Here is a 20,841-nt window from a genome sequence, read left to right on the forward strand (position 1 = left end):
CCCCCCCAAGACCTGCCAAAAGTCCCTGGTGGTCCAGGGCTCGCAGACAAATCTTTAATAAAAAAAGTAAAAATCTAACAAACCCCCCCCCCCCACCCTCCTGATGCCCCCCAAGACCTCCAAAATAAATTTACTACAACCCCCCCCCCAAAGACCTGCCACAAGGCCCTGGTGGTCCAGCGGGGGTCCAGGAGCGATCTCCTGGACTTGGACTGTCGGCTGCCAGTAGTCAAAATGGCGCCGATGGCCCTTTGCCCTCACTATGACACTGGGGTCGATCAATGGCGGCGGTAGCCCCTGTGACATAGTAAGGGCAAAGGGCCGTTGGCGCCATTTTGACTACTGGCAGCCGACTGCCCAAGTCCAGGAGATCGCTCCTGGACCCCCGCTGGACCACCAGGGACTTGTGGCAGGTCTTGGGGGGGGTCAGGAGGGTGGGGGGTTGTAGTAAATTAATTTTGAAGGTCTTGGGGGGGCGTCAGGAGGGTGGGGGGTTTTGTTAGATTTTTACTTTTTTATTATTTTTTATTTGTCTGCGAGCCAGATGCAGCCATCAAAAGAGCCACATCTGGCTCGCGAGCCATAGGTTCCCGACCCCTGCTTTAGCTTATCAGTATTATGACATAAACATTCTAAATATGATTTCCCCGATGACAAGTGTTCATTAATCTTTACTAAAGCAAAATATTCTTCATTAGGTAGACTAAACTTTTTTTTTTTTACTAAGGAATCAAAACTTGTAAAATTTCTTGCATGCCCTATACGTTCCATTCGTAGCACTCCATGATCTTTCCAACATCGAAAAGAATTCACAGGTATATTCGGTGGGAATGCTTTTGGTATGAAATAAATCTGTATTATACAAAGATTCACTACCGCCCTCTAATTTGTTACGCCATGGAGCCCAAATGTGGAGAGTGTTTTCTGTACTTGGGGCAATATCTCTGATTGGTCTCCTGCTTTTCTGAGGTTGCCATGAAGGCGCTCTTAATGGCATATGTCCTACCCAATATTGTTCTGATTGCACCCATTGTTTCATCTCTCTGATTTTATGCCAGTCAACCACGGCGCACAGCTGGGACGCAACATAGTACCATGTAATATCTGGCACTCCCAGCCCTCCTCTAGTCTTTGTTTGATGCATCACTCCTCTTTTTACACTGGAGGGGGCCTACGTTTCCAGATATAATAAAAAAAAAAATTCCTTTGCCATAGTTTAAGCATATTATTCGGAACTCTAACCGGCGGATAGTTTGAAATGAATATTTTACCTAGATCGGGATATTTATTTTATCTGTAGCTGTCTTTCCCCAGCCATGAAAGTTGGTATCTCGCCCACGTTTCCATATCCCTAAAGATATTAGAAATCAGAGATGGATAATTAAGATTCAATGTCTTCCAGGTGTTTGCCTAGGTAGACCCCCAGATATTTTCTCTTATGCCAGCTAGGTTGGAACCAGAAATAAGGACCCCCTTTTTGTCAAAGGCACTACTAAGCATGAGGCAAATTGTTTTTTAAAATTTGGCTGTAAAGCCATCCATCCAATCCTGAAGAGTTCCCAGGTTTGAGATTTTTTTAATGGCATTAACAACTTCTATAGAAATGATTTCTCTATCCAGCAAAGAACTGGTTTCCCTGGCCAACATAGGCAGTACTGTATCATTCAGATATTTTCCAATATCATCACCCGCTATTGAACATTCTGTAGTATTCAGTTCCTCATAAAACTGTAGGATTCGTGTTCTTATATCGATATTAGATATCGATATCTCTCCTACTTTATTTTTTAAATTAATCACATTATTCTGGGTGTTAACCCTGTTTTAATTTCTATACAAGAATCCTGCCTGCCTTATTGCCTCCCTCAAAATATGTTTGGTGTGTCAATTCCATATGGTACGCTGTGTCTTCTATTTCTAACAAATTAAGGGCTTCTCTAGCTTTTATTAGCTCTTGCTAAATAGTTCTAGATATGCTTTTTTTTTTTTTTTTAATGTAATTGCTCTAGTTCCACTGTTATTTCCCTAAGCAATAATTTTGTTTTCCCTTTTTCTTTTTTTCAAGTAAGCTGCTCTAGAAATCAATTTACCACAAATGACCGCTTTCAAGCAGTCCCAAATCAGGGCCAGAGAAGTCTCCCCTTTGGTCATTTGCTGCAGTCCTTCTGACCGGACGGTGATGCGGGAGCAAAGGCAGGGACAACATGAGGTCTAATCCCTGCATGGCCACTGATTCTGACCGTAATTATTCTGAATTGATCTCCAGGCCTTCACTGTCTTGGCCCCTTCAGCTAGCTGGGCTTGAGTTGCAATTACCATCTCTGCCATGGGCTCTGAGCAACCTTCGTCCCCACCTTGAAGGCAGACCTGCTGGTTCTAATAACCGATCACAGGGAGTCTTGTCATCTCTTGTTATCACCGTAATCTGCAAAGAATCCAACTTTCCTCAGGATCTACGTGGATACAGGAATTTAAATAAAGACAATGGTTACTAAAACTGAGTGTCAGTGGTATTTGATTTTTGCTCTGTTCCGCTCAGGACCGCTTGCTATAACCACGTCGAGGGGCCCTCCCTGTTATTTCTTCCATATCGAGCGGCACCCTCCCTCGTCTCCCTGACCCTCCTTAGTCTGACTCTTGCAGCTTTCCTTTTCTGCGTTGGCTGACGTGAGGGGAGCCGCAGGCCGCTTCCTCTTTCTGCTGCATGCGGGCCAGCTTGAGAGCATCTTTACCTTCTGTCAGCCTAAGCACGCCTCTACCTTCTTCAGGCCCATAGGCCCCTTCTGGAGATTTTGATAATTAAACTCAGCAATTATTATGACCCCACTATTCACCCTTCCTAGAACTATCCTGCAAAATAAGCTTTGTTTGGCAGATATATATATATATGTATGTATGACTATAAGACAGTTATGTCTGAATGTGTCATTTGAGATTGGTTGGGGTAGATTGCAAAAAAAACAAATTATCAAGAAATCCCTAAATTTATAAATGAATAGAAATGAATTTAGAAATGAATAGACAATCTCTGAAATGGTTGGCTGGGCTGAATCTGGGTGTTTCCCCTGACTACTGACCACAGAAAAAAAACCTTCAAATTCTGTTGTCAGTGTAATAACAGTGATACAAACTCTCTGCATTATCAGGCCAAGCACTTTTTGAAGTAACACAAAACAGCAGAAATGTCACTCAGAATATAGCATACTTGCCATATCAAAACAGCACTAACAACTACCAGCACTCATATAGCAACAGCCCCCATATGAAAAAGCAACACTGCAAATATTCCACTGGGCCCTAAAACACCAATACACCTCCTATTAGGAAACCAGAACAAGCTGGACTGCTACAGATTCCTACACAGAAAAACTACACGCTGGGGGAGCGAGAGAGAGGCAAGAGGAACGCTAGACGCCTACCTGCTGTGCTGGCTTGGTGAGAGGGGAGAACAGCTGCGACGAGCGCCACCGAATCAGCTGACGTCATCTTTGCAGGACCGCGGGAACATTCAAAACCCACGGCTGAGCGTTGTGTTTTGGGGAGCGAGAGAGAGGCAAGAGGAACGCTAGACGCCTACCTGCTGTGCTGGCTTGGTGAGAGGGGAGAACAGCTGCGACGAGCGCCACCGAATCAGCTGACCTCATCTTTGCAGGACTGCAGGAACATTCAAAACCCGCGGCTGAGCGTTGTGTTTTGGGGAGCGGAGAGAGGCAAGAGGAACGCTAGACGCCTACCTGCTGTGCTGGCTTGGTGAGAGGGGAGAACAGCTGCGACGAGCGCCACCGAATCAGCTGACGTCATCTTTGCAGGACCGCGGGAACATTCAAAACCCGCGGCTGAGCGTTGTGTTTTGGGGAGCGAGAGAGAGGCAAGAGGAACGCTAGACGCCTACCTGCTGTGCTGGCTTGGTGAGAGGGGAGAACAGCTGCGACGAGCGCCACCGAATCAGCTGACGTCATCTTTGCAGGACCGCGGGAACATTCAAAACCCGCAGCTGAGCGGCGCGCAGCAGACGCCGGTGCGCAGCCTAAGCCACGCGCGCCGAAGGGGCGCGCACGGCTTTGACCGGCTTCGACCGCCTTCGACTGCCTCCGACTGCCCCGGATGGTCTTTGACTGTCGTGGATTGCCTCTCGATACACTCTCTTTGACTCTGCTGAAGCAGGTAATTCCTGGTTTGTTTTCTTTATGGGTAAAAAGCGCAAAGCAAGAGTCTACACCTCCTCTCCAGCCCCAAATACAGGGCCTATGGATGCCCATGTCAATAGGATAATGCCACAAATGGACTGCGAAAATGACACTCTTGAAGTGTCCTTGAGTCCAGGCAATGGACCTACTACACCTCCGCAACCTCAAGGAACTACAAAGGTGGAGGGGACTATTGAGGACAGTCAAATAAATGCAAGTAGGGAGGAAAGTAACATATTTCTTCCCGAAAGCCCTCTGGAAGGACCATCCCAGAGAGCTGGAGATAGACCTACACAGGTAGTTCCAAGTAAAGATCTGCTGAGCCCCAGGGAGCCAACAGATATTACTTTGAGAGACTTGTGGAGGATGTTAGTCAGACTAGACTCTAATGTCTCAAATGTGAAGGAATCTCTTACTTCTTTGGTTAATGTAAATAAATCCTCAATTGAGGAACAGGGAAAGAAATTGTCTGAACTAGAATCTACTATGAAATCTATAACTGGTAATGTGCAAAATATCCAAAATGCTGAAAGTATGCATATTGTAGACAGTTTGTCATTACATTCAGAAATTGAAAACATAGAAAATATGTTACGTATTAAAAACTTACGTCTAGTTAACTTCCCAATAACGAGGTTACTGTCACCTTTTGAAATGTTTAAGAAATTCATAATAGAAAATCTTGGTTATGACATAGATAAAATCCCAATTATATCTAAGATTTTTTATTTCCCTGTTTCATCTAGAACTCCGTTATTAGGAGAGCAAGAGAAAAGTCCAGGGATTTCTTCTTTTCTAGAAGAATCTCTGGATATTATTAATAAACGAGCGACTTTATTTGTTTCTTTCTCTCTAGAGAGAGAGAAAGATCAGGTGTTAGAAAGTTTTTCAGGAACAAGGACTGCTCCTTTTGTGGGCAAAGAGTATATATATTCCCGGATGTCTCGAGGCCTACTCAGGTGCGTCGAAGACAATTCCTTTCCCTGAAAAGTAAAGTCCTAGAAATAGGGGCAACTTTTTATTTAAAATTTCCTGCGAAATGTTATGTTACTTATCAGGGAAATAAATTTATGTTCTCGGACCCCACGCATTTGGAGACATTCCTCGTAGACAAATCTGAGACAAATAGAGAATAGTAATATCTAAAATAAGGTCTAAGTAAAACCATTGACATCCTCTTTCCCTTAATTATTGTGAAGATATGATTTATTGTTAGCTCCCCCATTTATAATTTCTTGTGCAACATTTGATTTTCAGAATTTATATTGGATATTATGTTTATGGATGCTGTATAACAAGATTTCCTCCTTTTATTTAAAAATGTATGGATGATATATAAAAAATTTCAATAAAGTATAAATTGAAAAAAAAAGAAAAAAAAAAGAAAAACTACACGCCAGCAGAATATCTCACCTCAGACACAATGCAGAACACAGACAGACTCTCACCAAATACAGACTAAGTGATTACAAGTTAGAAATAAAAAAATATGTAGACAAAACGGAATTCTTATTTGCTTTACTGTCCTATCCAGCCTCAGCCCCATCCCTCCTGCTCCCTGCAGACAGGGAGTAGGAGATTTAGAAAGAACAAAATGAGAGGAGGGGCTGGATTAGGGAGCAGAGCAGCTCTTCTTTGCTCTGCATTGTCCGGTCCATGCTCACCCTCTCCCTCCCTTCCTGTCCCTGAATGACTGGAGAGGAGGGGCTGGATTAGGGAGCAGAGCGACTCTTCTTTGTCGTGCTTTTGCTATGTTTGCTCCGGGCTTAAACTCTCCCCTTCTGATCCCCGCATTGTACCTGGAAGGTGAGGTGCTGGAGCACGAAGCAGAAGGCTTTTTCCTGCTGCCTGAGATTCTGGGCCCTGGCCAGTGGTGTCAGTGGGGTTCATTCAGTGGAGCCCCCTGCTATGCAGGGCTTGGGGCAGCAAACCATCCTCAGTACAGGACATTCTGCTCCCTTCCCCCCCCCCCCCTGTGATAAAATTAAATATTGACAGGAGGTAGTCACTGCGCTTAGGGCTCTTTTAAGGTTCACATGTTGGTTTGAGACTGGTTGTAAGACTGAAGTAATTATTTTTGGTTAAATCCAGCAGTCATCTCAGAACTAGGGCTTCCAGCTGCTTTCACGTCCTCAGAGATAGCCTGCCCTCATCTTGTTTTTGTCTCCCCATTGCCTTTTAGGGATTTTACAGATCCTTTTTTTTTTTTTTTTTAAGAAACAGTGGGACAATCATTCAATAGATGCACCAGAGCAAAACTCAGACAGGCTCAGCCGAGGGATGGGGGATAAGTGCTTATTTAATGCTCATCGCCACCACCACCGTCAATCCCTCACAGTCAAGGATAATCATCTCCCATGATGATCCCAGGTATTGGGCTGAAAATGGCTGATCTGGGACTGACAGACTCCATTGCGACTTGGGCACATGTTTTTGAGTGGGATGGGGGGTTGGATCCGGTCTGCAGCACCAGGGCCGACCTTAGGAGGGTGCAGGGCCAGGGGATGAATCCAATCACAGAGGGGACCTGGAACGTTGATATGCGACTGACAGGAAGCGTATAGCCCAAAGCCTCGGTTCGCCCTCCACCCCTAAGGACAGCCTTGTGCGGCACGCTGTTTCTGCTGCTGCTGCAGCCATCGTAGGGCTCTGTAGTGCTGGGGTCCTTGTAGCAGACTCTTCCTCCATCTGGGGTGGTCCTGGGCAATAGGCTCCCATGAGCTGGTGGTGTTGGGTGTTACACTTCTGCGCGTTCTCCTTGAACTGTTTTCTCTGCCCTCCTTTTGAGCCTTGACCGAGCCGGGAGAATACAACTAAAGCTTTCAGAAGTATGGGGGAGGGGGGAGGGGCGGCAGTGGCATCCCCTCCAGGATCAAGCCCACGGAGATACTTACTCTCCCCCTCCACAGCCCATGCAGCATGGCTCCCTGATGAGAACCAGGAGGGAAAGTGGGCGCTACAAATCATTTAAAGGTGGGTGGAAGCTGATTGTGATTACTGGGCTGTTTTATCAAAATCTTGGAGGACTTTTAAGTACACAGCAATGCCTCTGCCCGAGCATCCCTTTCCCCGGGAGCATACACGCCGCAGGAGTGTTCTCCCGATCATTTGTTTTCTATCATGGGACAGGAAGGCGATCGCGCTATAATTTCCTCCGTCAGATTTGCCTTTCTCGAACACCCTCACGATCACCGCCCGAGTCATGAAGAAGCAGCCTGAGAAACGTCAGCAATGCATGTCATATTTTCCAGCTGCCACTGGGGGGCGTCTAGGACTCTGAGGCTCACCGTCATAAGGAAGGCTCCGTAGGTTTTGATACTTGTGTCCGAACCTAGGTTACTATCAGGCCGATAAAGAACGGTGTGCTCACCGTTTAGCCCCCGTTTGGCCGCGCGTTTTTGACACTCTATTATTACCCCTTATACTGGGGTGGATTAGCACTTATTTAACCCACTGTCGGACACGGGTTAAATAAGTGCTAATCCACCCCCTAATGCAATAGGGGGATTAGAGCCTATTTAACGCACGTCTGACGCGGAATGAATGAGTTAGCGCTCATCACATGCAAATGCATGTGAATGAGGCTATTACGCATTCACTCCAAATGCAAAAAAATAAATGTGCATCTCAGGCACACATTTATCGCTCAGCTATTAACGCCTGCCTGGAGCAGGCGTTAATAGCTGAGTGCACTGAAAAAAAGTACATAAAAGCAGAAAAAACTGTTTTTCTGTACTTTAAAAAAAAAAAAAAGAAATGTCTGCCGGCCGCTTTGCGGACCGACGCCAATATGCTCAGTGTCGATTTTCATAACCGGCTGACTGCAATTATGAAAATCGACGCCAGGTTTATCGGCATCGGTGTTCATAACCGGCAGACCGCCGGTAACTGCGGGTTCGCATTAGCAAGGAGGCCCCCAAAAAGGAAATCTGCTTGCGGGTTGGAAAACGGACACTCAACTTTGCCGGCGTCTGTTTTCCGAACCCGTGGCGGTTAGTGGGTGTGGTATATAAAAATGCCCAAATGTCCAAAAATAACCAACGCCGATAAAATTAAGCGTCGGCTGTCAGACCTGCTGACAGCCGCCGCTTCTGCCAATAAGGAGGCGCTAGGGACGCGCTAATGTCCCTAGTGCCTCATTATTAGCGTGGGCCCGGATTTATTTATTTATTTAAACTCTTTTCTATACCGTTGTTTAGTAGTGCACCATCACAACGGTTTACAGGGCGGCACGCATATATATATATTTGATTAAATTCTTACTAACAAAGTGCCAAAACATTTAACGGTAACAATTTTCATAATCTAAGGTATATAATGTGAGATCTGGAACTTGTCTTTTATATGATTAATAGGAAATCATACACTAATTGAACTTTAAACTGCATGTTTCTTAAATTATTCTATAATGATGATGGATATACAATTATGCTACTAAGGTGACTTTAGCTTTGTGTAGCTGTTCATTCGCTTAGTCCTTTAAACTTCTTGTTCCCCATTCATATTGTAGAATGCTTTTTTGAAAAGCCATGTTTTTAAAACTTTTTTTTAAAGCTTTTTAAATCACTTTGTAATCTTGTTTCGAGTGGCAATGAGTTCCATACTGCTGGTCCGGCTAAGGAAAGGGCTCGTTCTCTAACTTGGGTAAGTTTGGCCGTCTTGACTGAGGGGATTTAAATAAAGAATCGCGCACCCAGGAGAGGTGCCTGGGCGTGCGTCGGGACAGTGGGCGCTTCCCTCGAAGCACCAGCTCTCCCGTGGACTTTATTGAATGGACCTAATAATTACGACAAAGACCAAAAACGATATTCCTGGTTTTTTTCTCCATGACCAATACAGCCACTAGAATTTGGAAGGCAGTCAAAAGAGCAGGCGAGACAAAATAGGACTGTGGGTCTTCATTAGAGGCAAGGCAGGGAAGGTTTAGCTACCTGCATTGCTGCTATGATGTATGAGATTTAAGTCTCCCTTTCTCACATCACTCAATTACATAGTACTTTAAAACACACATACACATATTGTACTATGTAATTAAGTGATATTTATATTTATATATCTCTATAAGTCTCTGTATATATGTATGTATATGCATATATATGTATGTGTGTGTGTATTTATGTATATATGTATATATATATATATATCATTCCTGCATGAGGAATTAAGATTCGGCAGCTTGGGTTGTGTTCTCCCTATTTGGGATAGCACTGGACAGTGACCAGACAATTTGATGATCTCATGAGTATATGGAGCCTAAGTCTGTGATTATTTTTAACGGAAAAAAAAGTTTTATTAATAGGAAAAAGTGATTAGTGGCCATGATACTGAACGAAACAACACAAACTGTAAAGATATTAGTGTAGTGATAAAAAATGATTCACAGTAAAAAAAAAAAAACGTCATCCAAAGAAAAAGAAAATATGCAAAACTCAGAAACTACCCCTACCCCCCCTAAAAAAAAATTAAGCTCTGATATCCAATATAAAATAGAAAACAAGAGTGATCAGAACTCGAATCTTCAAGTAAAAAAAAAAATCATTCAGAAGCCAAGTCATCAGCACACGAACAATCTACAGAGAACTGTGATTAAAATCAAGCAGATTCTTTTCAGGATTGTTTTTACAGAATCTAGACACTGACACATTTAAAGTTTCATACAGTCCGCCATACAAACTCCTGCCGTCTTCGGAGATGCTGCGGATCAATGGAAAAGAGCTGGGACGCCAAAGGGTTTTCCGATTTCCTCTTTATATTTCATCCCCAAGTTTTGCCTCTTCTATAGTTCCCAAATTCTTGTCTCCTTATAGCGCCTTCCCTTTCCCCCAGGATGCACTTAATACGGGGAGAGGAGGGAGGGGTCTGTGTAAGTGTTTTTCACTACACACCTTCACAATGTATATGTACATACGTTTGGTCCAAGAATCCAGTTAATGTATAAATGGTTATTTTGAAAACCAGATTCGGTTTGGAGCCCTATAAACCCCTCCCTCCCTGCTGCCCTGCTCCCTTTATTCCCGTCCCAGCTCACAGCTATGGGTGGGCTTCAGGACAGACATAGCCCAGAGCATAAACGAATACACTAGCTAAAACGCAGAAAAAATGCCAACAACGAAAGTTTAAAATATGGGAGAAACGACAGTTCTGTCGTTCAGAGAAGTTCGAAACTAAAGGAATGTGGAACATTTCTTTGCTGGGATCGTCGCGCAGAGTCATAAACAGCAGCCCCGAGGGTCCCAGGGGCTCGAGCTCTTCGTTCAACCCGACAGGCAGAAAGAGACACTTTCAAGGAGTGGGAGAGAAGAGAGAGGGGCCCCGTCTGGGTGTTCCTGAAAAGCCAGCAGCCAGCCAGCGGGCCCGCGCAGGCTGTTCCTTCAGGAAGTATTGCTCAATGTGGCATCCTTCCGTGGGAAGAGAGAGATGACACGAGACAGAGGTTTTTTGGAGACCGTCGACAGAAATGCAAAGCACTCAGCGGCCGGTGCCTACCTGGGATCCCAGGGGGAATGCCCAGCGACAGACTGAGTCATACCTGCTGACATAAATACAGCCCGCGTCCAGCTACGATCCAGTCCTCACACCGTCGCTCATCTCTCTAACGAAGTCCCAGGCAGCCAGAGGAGCAGGCATCGGCCGTTCCGCAGGAGCAGAGACGAAAGAAAGGAGGCCATGGAGGCAAGTGGCTGGCCTGGGAGAGTCGCCCTTCTGCTGATCGCCTTCTGTGCCCTGCGGGGGGCGGCCGGGGCCACTGTGCAGCAGCTCAGCTGGGAAGGCTGCAGAAACGAGTCCAAGCACCTGAACCAGCTTGCAAGAGACTTCCACAACCAGACTTATGTGAGTTTCTGCCTCCTATTCTCGGCATTTTGCTTTTACTCCTCCGTGGCGGGGTTTTGTCATATTACCAACAAACGGGAGAACATCTGGGAATGGGGAAAGGGACAACTAATATTTTCGTTTTCTGTCTCCGGCCATCAAGTTTAGAGATTCCCTGTAGTTTGTGTCATTAAACTGAATTCTTGGGGCTTGTAGTTTTAATGGGACTAAAAGTGAAGCCCCCAAATCAGTGAGACTTTGAGGTGGCAGGCAGTGAGGCAGCAGGGTCTCTGTAAACCTAGGGCCATGAGTTTGAATCCCTCTTAGAGAGGGAGGTTGAAAGTGGGTACTAGTCAAGCCCCAAATCAGTGTCTGGGTGAACGGGAGGTGATTCCTGACCTGGCAGCCTGCCACCGTTTAAGGACAAAGCCAAAATCCACTGAGAAAGTAAAGGATCCGGTCTAAACGATCTTCAAAAGATTGTTCCCGGCCGCCGGTCCTTCTGATTTAGAAAGATCGCAGAAGCATCAATTAGTGCAGGGTTTTGCCACCCAGAAGCCCGAAGCCGGTTTTGAAAGCGGGAGAGAGAAGCTGAGCTGGAGGCTGGCTGAGGATTCCGATTGGCTGGCGAGCGTTCCAATGAATTCGATTGGCTGTGAAAGTTTTGTAGGGGGTGGAGGCGCGCTAGAAATTCCTGTGATATTTTGCATCAGGTTGACCTCCTCTCTTCCTCTCCCAACCCCTTCCCCCATCCAAACCCCGCACAAAAACAAACAGGTTGTAGGCGGTGAGTGCATGATCTTTCGATGCTCAATTTTTTTTTCTCTAAAAGCATTGCACAGTATCCTCTTTGGATAATAATTCTTATCCAAAGAGGTCAGCCCGCAAAGAATGCAGCAGAGTAGAAAGTGACTCAGTGGAGCCCAGCGGCCAGCAGGTGGCAGGCCCGTCTCAAGCACTGGATTAGAACCTGAGCAGGCGAGAGAGTTTAAGAACCCATGCCCGATCAGACCAAGGCCCATCGAGCCCACTGTCTCCCGCAGTGGCTAGTGTGGGTCACAAGTATCCAGCAAATCCCCAATGGTTGATATATTTCGTTTAAGTGCCTGCTTTCCCAAGTTTATCTGGTTAACAACTGTTTATGGACTTTTCTTTCAGAAACTCTGTAAAACCCCATTCGGCCGCGTTAGTCCAACCCGCGATACACTATCCCCTTTAACCTACTCCTACCGCGTCCTAAAATCCCCAGGCAACCCCTTCTGCACGCGGCATGTATATTGCATGTAAACGATCGAATTAGCTATTCCCTACCATCCAGTAACGCGCGCCCCGACTATCGCTATTTTACCCTACCGTTTTGCCGCGCGTTTAACCTGCTAACTTACCGCCTACCCAGCAGCCCCCCTCCGGACATCGGAGAGGATGACCGCGGCTCCCCTCCCCTGCCTCCAGCTGCCCGCGATGATGGACACCAAAAAGAGAGAGAGGGGAGAGGACGGGCAATCCTACGCTCGGGACTGCCAGTCCCCTCTCCCCTCCTCCCGAGGCAGGCGCAAAAAGCAGCCTTGCTTTTCGGGAGGAGGGGAGAGGGGACTGGCAGTGTAAAGCGACAAAGCGACTTACTTTTTGCAGCCCCCCTCCGGACATCGGCGAGGACGACCCCCTCTCCTGCATCCAGCTGCCCGCGAAGATGGACGCCTGCACGGGCGAAAGCGGCCCCTGTTCGTGCAATTGGGCCGCTCAAGGCGTGACGTCACGACTTTTGGCGTCACGGCATGTGACGTCACGTCTTGAGCGGCCCAATTGCAGGAACAGGGACCGCTTTCGCCCGTGCAGGCGTCCATCTTCGTGGGCAGCTGGAGGCAGGAGAGGGGAGCCGCGGTCATCCTCGCCGATGTCCGGAGGATGGCTGCAAAAAGTAAGTCGCTTTGTCGCTTTACACTGCCAGTCCCCCCTCCCCTCCTCCCAGAGCAAGGCTGCTTTTCGTGCCCTGCTTCGGGAGGAGGGGAGGGGGGACTGGCAATCCCGAGCGTAGTATTGCCCGTCCTCTCTCCCCTCGCTCTTGCTACTTTTTTTTTCGCTTTACACTGCCAGTCCCGTCTCCCCTCCTCCCGGAGCAAGGCTGCTTTTCGCGCCTTGCTTCGGGAGGAGGGGAGAGGGCTGACAATCCCGAGCGTCGGAAAACTGGCCACTTCCTGGTACCTGTCATTTCAAATGACATTTGAAATGACAGGTACCAGCGTGTTCGTGAAGCGTTAGTTCAGCGCACCCAGGATACCGTATAGCGCTCTATACAGTAAAATGGGTTGCGCGGGCCTAACGCTTCACGAATGCTTCTTAGACGCAGCTTGCATTTGCAAGCTATTTACATACAGGATCGAGCGGTAGGTGAGCTGCACTGTGCGTGCGGCAACTACGGGTGCGCCGGGCACTAATGCAGCTCTTCCTACCGCTCGGTACTGGATTGACCTGTATGTGAGTTGCCTCCAGCAAGAGACTCCATAGCTTGTTTGCTGAGTGAAAAAATGCTTCTTACAATGTGTTTTAAATCTGCTTCTGGTTTAATGGAGTTGTTGTTTGAAAGGTCTAGAGAGGTTTGAGAGGTCTAGAACGGGTAGATGTGAATCGGTTTTTTACTCTTTCGGATAATAGAAAGACTAGGGGGCACTTCATGAAGTTAGCATGGGGCACATTTAAAACTAATCAGAGAAAGTTCTTTTTTACTCAACGCACATTTAAACTCTGGAATTTGTTGCCAGAGGATGTGGTTAGTGCAGTTAGTATAGCTGTGTTTAAAAAAGGATTGGATAAGTTCTTGGAGGAGAAGTCCATTACCTGCTATTAATTAAGTTGACTTAGAGGTAGATCTTAAATAAGTACGCCGGATTTTATAAGATACGCACGTATCTTATAAAATCTGGGGTCGGCACGCACAAGGCTGCACAAAATCGGCAGCCTGCGCGCGCCGAGCCGCGCAGCCTGCCTCCGAGGCCGCTCCGAAATTGGAGCGGCCTCGGAGGGAACTTTCCTTCCGCGTCCCCCCACCTTCCCCTCCCTTCCCTACCTAACCCACCCCCCAGCCCTACCTAAACCCCCCCCCCCTACCTTTGTTGTGCAAGTTACGCCTGCTTGAAGCAGGCGTAACTTGCGCGCGCCACCTCAGCATCCCCCGGCATAGGCCGCAGTGCCGGGGGACTCGGGACTGCCCTCCCGGCCCGCCCCCGGCCCACCCCCTGACCCCGGCCACGCCCCCTCCCGCCCCTTTTACGAAGCCCTGGGACTTATGTGCGTCCCGGGGCTTTGCGCGCGCCGGCGGCCTATGCAAAATAGGCGCGCCGGCGTGCGCAGGGCTTTTAAAATCTAGCCCTTAGATAATAACCACTGCTATTATTAGCAACGGTAACATGGAATAGACTTAGTTTTTGGGTACTTGCCAGGTTCTTATGGCCTGGATTGGCCACTGTTGGAAACAGGATGCTGGGCTTGATGGACCCTTGGTCTGACCCAGTATGGCATGTTCTTATGTTCTTAAAGGATAAATAATCTTTATTGCCCATTCCACCTACTCATGATTTTATACATTTCAGCCATACTCCCTCTCAGTCTTCTCTCTTCCAAGCTAAAGAGCCCTAATCGGTTTAACCTTTCTCCATAAGGGACCTCCTCCCTTCCTTTTATCTTTTTTGTTGCCCTTCTCTGTAGCCTTTATAAGTCTATGTTTTTTTGTTTTTTTTTTATGGGATGACCAGAACTGGAGACAGAGAAAAAAGTAAGATCTTTCAAAGTAGGCAAAATTGAAAAAGAGTGACATTTATGGACAGATTAGAGGGAGGTTGGGCCTTCTCTTTTACTCCTTTCTTCATGATTTTGGAATTCCGTTGTTTCCTAATCCTCTCAAGAAGTTGCATATTAGTGTAAATGCTTTGCTGCACAGGGGTCAATGGCTGGGGAAGTTCTCTGGACTGGGAAGCTGAGATACTGACGATGTGCTGTGGCAATCACACAGCCGCATGCAGAGAGCAGTCTGGCTGCCAGAGCCCAGCAGCATTAATCAAGCAGAGTAGGGCATGGTAATATTTTGGGGGGCTACTAAAGGGAAGTGTCTCTAGTCCTGTCGAAGAGAGTCACAAAGGAAGCCTGGATTAGAAACCAGGTCTCTAGAGCGCTTTGCTGGGAGACCCAAGGCGGCACCAAAGGAAGATGTCGTGCTAGAAGAATCAGTAGATTTGTTGATAAAGGGAAGGTCCCATAGCTGCGTTCTGACAGTAGGAAAACATTTTGTGAGCCTAAACGGGTGAGTTTCTCGGGGGAGGAGGAGGCCTCCTGTGGCTGCTCGTTGGAGGGTTCTGCAGCAGGGGCTGGAAAACTCCACAGCAAAGTTTTAGGGATTCTGCAGCATTTCTGCATTAAATTGACATAGATTTTACATTTTGCACTGTGCATTAAAGACCATCATTTAAAAATCCCTTCCTGTCCTTGGCAGTGTGCTGAATTCTCTCTTTTGTTCTTTTTCCAGTTTAGTATTTTTACCTTTTTGTTCCAGGTTCTTTCTCCCATTTCCTTTCTTGTTTTCCTTCCTTCTGACCTTACCCCACCTTTTCACAACAGCCTCTCTCTCTCTCCCAGGCTCCCCCACCCCTAGGCACTGCCTCCCCTGCCTTTCCTCCTCATTTTCTCTTCTTCCGTTTCTCATGCCTCCGTTTCCGTCTTCTCTCCTTCCCCTTCTGTCTCTTCTTCCTTGCTTCATTGCTCCCAGTCCTCTCTTCCTCCCCTCCAGTATCTTTGCTTTTCTCGTTCCCTCTCCTCTCACTGCCAGTGAGCCAATTCCGGTGAGCCCAGCAGTGCCAGGGATGGTGGAGGGAGCAGACTGGCAGTGACACGCGGAGGATACCGAGGGTCCTAGCAGCCTGAAAGAGATGGGGGCAGCCCGGTGTGCATCCCATAGCATCGGGAGGGAGGCATGGTGCCTGGACCCGGGGCTGGCTGCAGCATGAACCCAGTGGTGATCATTGGGGGAGGGGTCTCTGTCTGGAAAAGAAAACATTGCTCCTCTCCCTTCCCCTCCCCTCAGCTTGATCTGTAGCCTCCCTCCCTCCCAGTGCTTTCTCCATCTCTCCCTCCTGCTGAAGCACCGGTTCTCTCCCCCCGACAACTCAATCCTTGTGTCAGTCCTTCCTCTGGTCCAACTTGATCATCCACACTTCATGAGCCTGATCCCTTTCCTCCTTCTTCCCCCTTCAGACCCCGCATCTTGTCCCCCTCTCCCACCCTTACACATGCTTCTTACCCCCTCCACAGCTGAGCTCATGTTCTCTTTCTTTCTTGCCCTTCCTTCAACCCCTTTCTCTCCACCTTCCCCCAATCCCAGATCCCCCACTGCCTGACAGGAGGAAAGCAGCACTTTGTCCCGTGTCCTCACCTTGCTTTGCACCGTTCCAGTTTCACAGTGTGAACTGTGCGGTACCAGCAAGTCCTGCATAATCTACAGGGCAGCTCATACTTCACACTGCGAAAGGGGACTTGCGCAAGACAGGATATTAACATGGGTAGGAAGGCTCCCGCCAGCCAGGGAGAAACCAGGACCAAGGACGGTGGGAAGGGGGTGGGGTGGGGGGGAGGGAGGTTCCAGGATTGGAAAGAGAGGGAGTGAGAGAGGCCCCAGGCACCTGACGCTTCCTGGGAGGCAACTGGAGGGAAGACAATGCCCTGCTTGGCCCACATCCAGATTATCAGGAGGGAGGAAGGGAGGGAGGGAGCCTGTGGCAGTAGCAGGTTACTGGGGATTTTCCTGAGATTGTGCTTCAGGGCTCAAGTTTCTGGCATGAAAAGAAAGTCTGTGGCACTTGCCCAGGCTGCAGAGTCGCAAGAAACCAGGGTCCCCCGATTCCAAGGCGAAGGGTCCTTTCGTGAAGGGTGCCAGGTGCAGGACATGCTCCTCTTACCTCTGCCTGTTTTCTCGGCAGGAAGTAATGGTCGACCCCGAGAATCCCGACCGAGAGGATCCCAGCTTTCCCCGCGTCAACTGCAGCCACAGCTGTGACCCCTGCAGCCTCAGAGGGGGCAGCCAGGTGGGTGTACATCGTCCATCTCCCCTCGCCCCTGCTTCCCTTCTCACTGTCGCCCCCTCCTCGATCACTGCCCAGCGCTAGGGGTGTCAGAACTCCCTGAGCCCGAAGATTCCAAAATGCACCTTTGGGTCCCGGCGACGGAGTCAAATGAAGCATCAGACCACGTCTCCCGTCTCCCTCCTGCTCCTTCAAATCCCAGAACGCGCTCTCCAGTCCATTTTTCATTTAGTGACATTTTTTTTTTTTTTTTTTTTGCTGTCACCTTTACAAACAGCTGGAGGCGATTCCCGGCCTGGGAAATAAACAAGCACATTATCTCGTGCAATGAAAATAAAATCCAGAACAACCAAAGAAGATGGTAACTTTTGAGCGGGCGCACATGTGCGCGCATTTGCCGACTTGCATCCCGAGACGTGCCCGTCTTATAACAGACGCACGTACATGTGCGCTCGGTTTGAAATGGACGCGCCGTGTTCGCGCAAATCCCACACCCACTGCACAAGTGGAGGAATTTTGCAAGGGTCGCGCGCCGACGCTGTAGCTGGTTTTCCCAATTCGCTCCCAGTCCGCCCAGTTAAGGGATAGGACTTCCAAACCCCCCCCCCCCCCACCCCCTCCCAGTTTAATAGCCTCCCTTCCTCCATTAGCCCTGACCCTTCAAATGCCGCTGCCGGATCTAGGTTATTTTTTTTGTTTTAATACTTACTCACCACCCGCAACAGACATGCCCACACCCCACCCAGACCATGCCCACGCTCCACGCCCTTTTTAAAAACTTTATTTGTGCATGCAACGGGAGACCCGCGCATTCATGGGAGGCGTTTTGAAATCTACTTGGTGTGGGCCGGCCCAGCTTGTGCGCATAATCTCCAGCTGTTGGCGCACGCAGGGCTTTTAAAATTCACCTTTAAAAGCATAAAAGCACACCCAGCCACCATCCCAACCCTCTGAGGAAAATGTTAAAGAAGGCAGTAAGCTGAGCTGGGCCGCTGCCAGGCTCCCCCTGCCTGTTAATGACTTCGTCCGTGCCCTCTCTGCAGAGCTGCCTCCAGCAGATTGTACAGATCCTGCACTGGTATCGCGACTTATTTGCCTGGATGACTAAGGCGATAGAGAGAAAAGAGAAATTTCAAAACCTGGTTGGTGTGGCCCGGGGCATACTGCAGACAATGGAAGCCCTCCAGCAGAATCTGACGGTGAGCGGACTGGCCTCGCGGGGGGGGGGGGGGGGAGGGGGTGCGGGCTGGGGAGGGGGAGGAGGTGGACAGCTCCTACCACATTCCCAGTATTGAGCCACTGAAATCTTTTCAGTAAAGTCTTTGCACCTTTCAGTAAAGATAAGCCTGGAGACGCTGCTGCACCCCACCACGGAAGCAGAGGGTCAGACCTCTAAAGCAGTGGCTGGACACGGCTCAGTGACAAATCTCCTACAGGGAGAGAAAAGCTTAGGCCCCAGCAGTAGAGGGAGCTGAAGTTCCAGGTGTCTCAGAGAGCTGAGGAGCCAGCAGTAGACAAGTGGTGGTGGTGGGGTGGGGGTGGGGGTTAAATTCATTTACCTCAGCCTGAAATGCTTTTAAATGTTACCCTGGATAAGTGGAAGGGGAACAGGAAGAGAAAGGAAGTTCTGTGCTAAGAGATTACTCTACTACTATTAAACATGCATAGTGCTGCAAGGTACAGGCAGTGCTGTACAGACACATAGAAGAGACAGTGCCTGTTCTGTGGAGTTTACAATCTGGTCAAGACAGCCAGGCAAGACAAGGGATATTTGGATTAAAGTCACGATTAAAGAAAACAGGGTTGAAAACCCAAAAGAAGTCCCTAAGGGATGTAATCTACAATTTATCTAAAGCTAGAAGAAAGCAGGTCTCCACCCCTGTGAGATCTATTGAAAGAAAGGAGGTGGGTGGGAATAGGGGGGGAGAGGGTGGAATCCTAACACAAGAATGCACTTCTAAAGCCAAACACTTGATTGTATGCACATTTAAATCAGCTCCTCTCTAGTCTCTACACACTAACCATCAAATAAAAACTTAGGCACAACAGAAGGCCAGCATTTAACGCAGTGAGTTAGAGAAAACGAGAAAAGCAGGAAACAACTTAGCTTAAAAATCTTTGGTCAAGCCCAACTTGTCTTCCAAGAGGGATATGCAGAGAGAGAGAGAGAGAGGATTAATCTTTCTTTTTAACTGTTAATGTCCAAACAGCCAGATGGATTTGTACTCTTTTGGCATCAAAGGAAGAGCAGGAATTTAAATCCCGGTATGCTCCAGAAATGGAGGTTAAAGAAAAAAGGTGGCTGGCATGGGAGGGGAAATGGCCATAAGATCCACGGTGCCACGAGGAGACCCACACCCTGCAACTCCCCAACCTCATGCCAAGCTCTCAGTCCGTCTCTTTTTTGGCATTTCAGAAGCACGGCTACGCCAGCAGCGGCAGCGACTTCGAGTCTCAGTCCGTTCACGACTGGGGATGGGGCATCATGCTGGAGAAAGCTGCCTGGAACCTGATCTCCTTCTCCTCCATCGTGGCCAGAGTCTTCAACCCGGGGAACCCTCACAACCACCACCCAGGGGCGGAATCAAATGGCCTGCCGTGTGCTCAGTAAGGGAGCTGGGGTTCTGGCGCGGGGGGGGGGGGCAATGGGGAGGGAAGGGGGGAACGGCAACAGCAACACCATCCCCTCCCCCCCGCCGAACTCCTTCAGCCGATTACAAGGAACCGCACCATTTCTTCTCTGTATTAACATTGGATTTCTGTAAGACGTGGCAGGAATGCCATGGAAGCTAACTGAACCATGGCACGTTCTTATTTATTTATGGGTATTTTTTAAACCTCTCTCAATGTTTTTAGCAGATGATTTATTTTCAGACAAGGTCATATTTATAAAGGTCATATTTATAAACAAGCAGGATCAGTTTTATTGTATGAACGTTTATGGACCTAAACAATGTGTTTATTATCGCTTCCATATTTATAATAACTGTTTATCCATGTCTTTAACATTATCTATTTTTATATTATTTAATATATTATAAAGTAATGTATTTGACCATGTAATTTTATACCGTGAGAATTATTATTTTTATAAAACTTTTTTTTTAATTGTAAAAATCTGGCGGGCCAGAACATCAGCCACCAAAGGTGGTTAAAACGTATTATAAGGCAGACTCAGTAAGAACACAGTGGCGTAAGTCCATTCCGATGCCGATGTTATATTTTTTCCCTCCCCAAACTAACCTTAACCTCGTCCTCCCAAACTGTTAAACCAGTTCTGAAGATACAGGGAGAAATCCTCCGTCAATCAGAGACGTTACCTCACTGATTATTATTTTGTTTCTTGTGGTGCTGAATAAAAAGGTCCCAAACTTAACAGAGCGTGTTTGTCTTTTTTTTTTTTTTTTTTTTTTTATTAAACTCGGACATTGGCACATTCATTTCCGTAATCTCCCAGGCTTTTATAAACCAGTCAAAGTTAGGAAGAGGAACTGGGCCTTTCCATTTCTAGTCCCAAGAACAGATAAAATGAAACATCGGAAGGTGTCTCCTGGCTCCCTCTTACTCCTACAAATCCCAGAATGCTCTGGGGGCAAATGTTAAAGAAACCAGGATGTGAGCCAGGGCTCTTAGAGCTGCTTCCCTGCTGACATTCCTCCTGAAGTTTCTGCAGAGTTTCATGTGCCCACCATGAGAACTCCAACAGGTAAGTGCCCCAAAAAGTAATTAATCTGGGGCTAAGGGGCATCACAGATTTGGTTATATCCTGGATAAAGTTC

General features: G+C 47.7%; 1 protein-coding gene across 1 annotated transcript; it reads left to right on the top strand.

Annotated features, from left to right (window-relative positions):
* Window positions 1–10,639: 10,639 nt before the first annotated feature.
* On the top strand, window positions 10,640–19,673 carry IL23A (interleukin 23 subunit alpha). Its single transcript, XM_029596820.1, has 4 exons — window positions 10,640–11,018; window positions 16,961–17,065; window positions 18,106–18,261; window positions 19,479–19,673. Exons 1-4 carry the CDS (start codon window positions 10,854–10,856, stop codon window positions 19,671–19,673), a joined length of 621 nt encoding a protein of 206 aa, XP_029452680.1. The 5' UTR covers window positions 10,640–10,853.
* The last annotated feature ends 1,168 nt before the right edge of the window (window positions 19,674–20,841 follow it).

This window comes from Rhinatrema bivittatum, chromosome 3, assembly GCF_901001135.1.
Source record: "Rhinatrema bivittatum chromosome 3, aRhiBiv1.1, whole genome shotgun sequence".
Classification (NCBI taxonomy): Eukaryota; Metazoa; Chordata; class Amphibia; order Gymnophiona; family Rhinatrematidae; genus Rhinatrema; species Rhinatrema bivittatum.